The 3,520-nt window shown below is 40.2% G+C and overlaps 1 protein-coding gene across 1 annotated transcript; it reads left to right on the top strand.

Moving 5' to 3' along the window:
* Positions 1–1,583: 1,583 nt before the first annotated feature.
* On the top strand, positions 1,584–3,520 carry LOC112171453 (xyloglucan endotransglucosylase/hydrolase protein 2). The gene is made up of 4 exons (XM_024308636.2): positions 1,584–1,801; positions 2,382–2,482; positions 2,603–2,799; positions 2,891–3,520. Exons 1-4 carry the CDS (start codon positions 1,633–1,635, stop codon positions 3,285–3,287), a joined length of 864 nt encoding a protein of 287 aa, XP_024164404.1. The 5' UTR covers positions 1,584–1,632; the 3' UTR covers positions 3,288–3,520.

Genomic DNA, 3,520 nt, shown 5'->3' with positions numbered 1-3,520 from the left:
TGAACACAAGTCCAAACTATCTAAATCCTTCTAATAGCAACCCTAGCCGCCTAGATACCTCAATTGGTGTACAGCTAGTGAAGCAAACTTAAACAGTAGGAGACCATATTCAGATGCTAGGCCGAGAGACACTAAATAGTGTAATCGAACCAAACATCATGCACAAAGTCTCCAGGGTCCCCAAATCCAGGCCCATAGAAAAATCTGACCCAACATAACAGTGACGTGGACCCCAAAGCAGCCCAACATTCTGAAGACCAAATCTGATATGGGCACTCAGCGCTGGGCACCCAGAGACGACCATCGTCCTTTAGCCGCCGACATCTTCATTTGCACCCACTCAAGCCACCTGCGGACACGCCGGCAACCTCCCTGGATTGAGGATCCGATCAGCCAAGCCATCAACTCCGGTGATAATACCAACGCCTGCGCCGCCAGAAATCCCATCCACCACAGCGAGACCCAAACACCACTCTGCACCACCGCAGCAAACTGCCCAGTACCGCCATAAAAGATCCGCCAATCATTGTAAGAAAGAACGTGCCATTCGAGCCCAAACCCGGATCCCCTCCCCTGATCACTGCAGCATCCCTGCCGGGGGCGCAGCCTAAACTTGAGGCAACCAACGAGCGCTGCCAAGTACAGTGCAGCCCGGGATTCCTCAAAACGAGAATTGGAGCGATCTGGTGGAGGGGATGGGATCCTCCCTGGAAGTCGCCGAAAAGAAGCGACGCTAGGTTTTCGAGAGAAAAAACTGTCAACTCTCATATTTTCATAGATAATTATTTTTTTATCTTAGAAAAAAAGATATTGAATATATCTAGCTAGTGAGCTGACGTGAAGGTATATAGATTTTGCTACGATTTAACTATATATTTGCATGATGGCAAGAACAAATATTCCAATCGAACTCTGAATCACATAGGACAAATTAAAGTTGAAATGATGAGAAACCGTTATGGCAGGGTTTCAATCCCATAATTCACAAAACAGATCACTCACACGGTCACACCCAAGCTCACATCTGTGTATTCATTGAGGGTTGTACCTTAAATTAGTAACAAACTAGAACAAAATTTGATCCATTTTTCTGAGGGACGTCAAGCTTGACTGTCACAACAGCTGCTGGGGTTATTGTTTGGAGTTTCTTTCGTGCACTGTATAGCTATCGTTCGAGGTTTTTTTTCTTTTTTCCTCTAATTAACAAACTTGATGTACATCGCTATATCACAAAAGTGCAGGAAAAATAATGCTGTCGAAGAATAATTAAATTTCATTATGCCAGCTTTCTACTCAAATGGCTGTCTTTGTGATCCATGAAAATTCTGGACTAAAAAGGAAATTATTGTGAGCAAAACCTAAAGTAGTTTTGCAAGTGGTTGCTTATTAAAAAGAAGAAAAAGGGGGTAATAATGATGTAATTTGGTTATGGAGATGGCATGGAGAATAGAGAATTCAATAGCGTGTGGGTAAGAATGTGTAAGGTAGAGAAAATGATGGCTCACGCCCTTTTTGCTCTTTTGAGTTCTTATCAAGTTGTTCAAATCATCTTCTATATATAAGTAAGTAATAACTTCTAAGTCCATAACTTGCACCACCACCTCTGCTAGACACTAGGACCTGCATTTGGCTATGGCTTTTTCAGTGGAGGGTTTCGTTGTGTTTTTTCTATTTTGTGGTGTGATGCTTGCAAATGGTGATGTTGGCTTTGATGAAAATTATCATGTCATATGGGGTTTTGATCATGCCTTGTATCAGGATGAAGGGACAGGGATGCAGATTTACTTGGATCAATATACGGGTTATCATCATCTTCCTCATTCTTTTCTTTTTCTAATTTTTGTTCAATTGCTAACAATAATCTCTCCATGTAGGATTCAAATCATCAACTTAATGTTACAGTATATTCTCACTTTGATCGATCGCTCAATATCATTTCTTCTGTTTAATGTAAATGACATATATAGGTGCCTTATCAACCAATCAACCATGGAAGCTTCCAAGCTGATCGGGACTGTGTTAGCTAGGCCTACCAGGCTAGGAAGATAATAACATTGATTACTAAAATATAACAAGTAGATCATGTTCAGAAAAAAAATGGCTAAATCGATCTCTTTTAGTATAGCTCGCGCGTAAGTTAATAAGTAAACCCTATGGCCATGCCAGGGTTAGCATTAGGGAATATGGGATCTATACGTAACCTGCACAATGCACTAGTACGTACTACTACCACTAACAAGGTCAAGGACGGTCAAAGGCTATAGCTATTAGCCCAAAAATTAAATAAGTTTAATTCTCAATATTCCATTGATTGCTTCTTAAAAATTTTTTGACCTGAGATTTTCTTCTTTAATTAATTACCTAACAATATATTAATGCAGGGGCTGGGTTTCAATCCAAGCAATGGTTCGGTTCTGGGTGGTTTCATATGAGGATCAAGGTACCAGTGAGGGATTGTGCTGGAGTTGTCCTAGCTTTTTATGTGAGTATTGTTCCATTGTCTTTAATTAATCAAATATGCCTCTTTCCTCTCTCTTTAAAGAGTCCCAAAATGGTTATATGAGGAATTTAATTCATGCTATTAATTTACTATTGGTAACAGCTAAGATCAGAGGGTGATCGTAACCAGGATGAGCTAGACTTTGAGTTCTTGGGTAATAGAGAAGGCAAGCCAATCACATTGCAGACAAATGTGATTACAAATGGTGATAACTTCAGAGAGCAAAGGACACTTCTTTGGTTTGACCCAACAGCAGATTTTCATGACTACAAGATTCTTTGGAACCATCATCAAGTTGTGTAAGAATTATGTCCCTCCAGTCTTATGTATTTGTACATGCATATCAGAACATTATCTGTACTTGAACATAATCTATTCTTTCTCGTGCAGCTTTTATATCGACGATATCCCCATCAGGGTTTTTAGGAACAACAAAAAAATTAAGGTTCCCTATCTAACGCGGCCGATGGTAATAGATGCAAGCATATGGGATGGATCAGATTGGGCAACTGATGGAGGCCAAACAAAGATCGACTATAACCATGCACCATTTAGAGCTTATTTCCAAGGGTTTGACATGAATGCCTGCTCACTGGACAAGTCCAAGACCGATGTCTCGGAATGTTATGCTACAAAATATTTGTGGAACCACCGGGTCTATTGGCAACTAAACCCAACGGAACAAGAAGCATATGACAGGGTGAGAAGAGATTATATGAACTATGACTATTGTACTGATACGCAAAGGTTCCACACGCTTCCCCGAGAGTGCACCAGTGATAGCTAGTTTGTCATGAAAAGAGGCTTTACAAGAAAAGAAAAGAGGAGGAATAGGGTACCAATATAAGGGAGCTACCTAGTTTACATCACATCACACAACTGTAGTCTTATTATATCCATAATCCGTTCTTTGAGAAGGCCTCAACTTTTTTTTTCTTTACATCTGTAGCATGTATGTTGCAAACAAGCTCCTAATTCCAATGAAAGCTAAAATATGCTTAGTATCAATTAGTCTAGTAA

This window comes from Rosa chinensis, chromosome 6 (genome assembly GCF_002994745.2).
Source record: "Rosa chinensis cultivar Old Blush chromosome 6, RchiOBHm-V2, whole genome shotgun sequence".
NCBI lineage: Eukaryota > Viridiplantae > Streptophyta > Magnoliopsida > Rosales > Rosaceae > Rosa > Rosa chinensis.
Note: the sequence above shows the minus strand (reverse complement) of the source record. Positions and strands in the feature narration are given on the sequence as shown.

Excerpts from the sequence above, each read along its gene's own strand:
- LOC112171453 (XM_024308636.2), top strand. The coding sequence starts at position 1,633 with ATGGCTTTTTCAGTGGAGGGTTTCGTTGTGTTTTTTCTATTTTGTGGT. Across the intron at positions 2,483-2,602 it reads GAGTTGTCCTAGCTTTTTAT|CTAAGATCAGAGGGTGATCG; the intron begins GTGAGTATTGTT and ends TATTGGTAACAG. Across the intron at positions 2,800-2,890 it reads TGGAACCATCATCAAGTTGT|CTTTTATATCGACGATATCC; the intron begins GTAAGAATTATG and ends TTTCTCGTGCAG.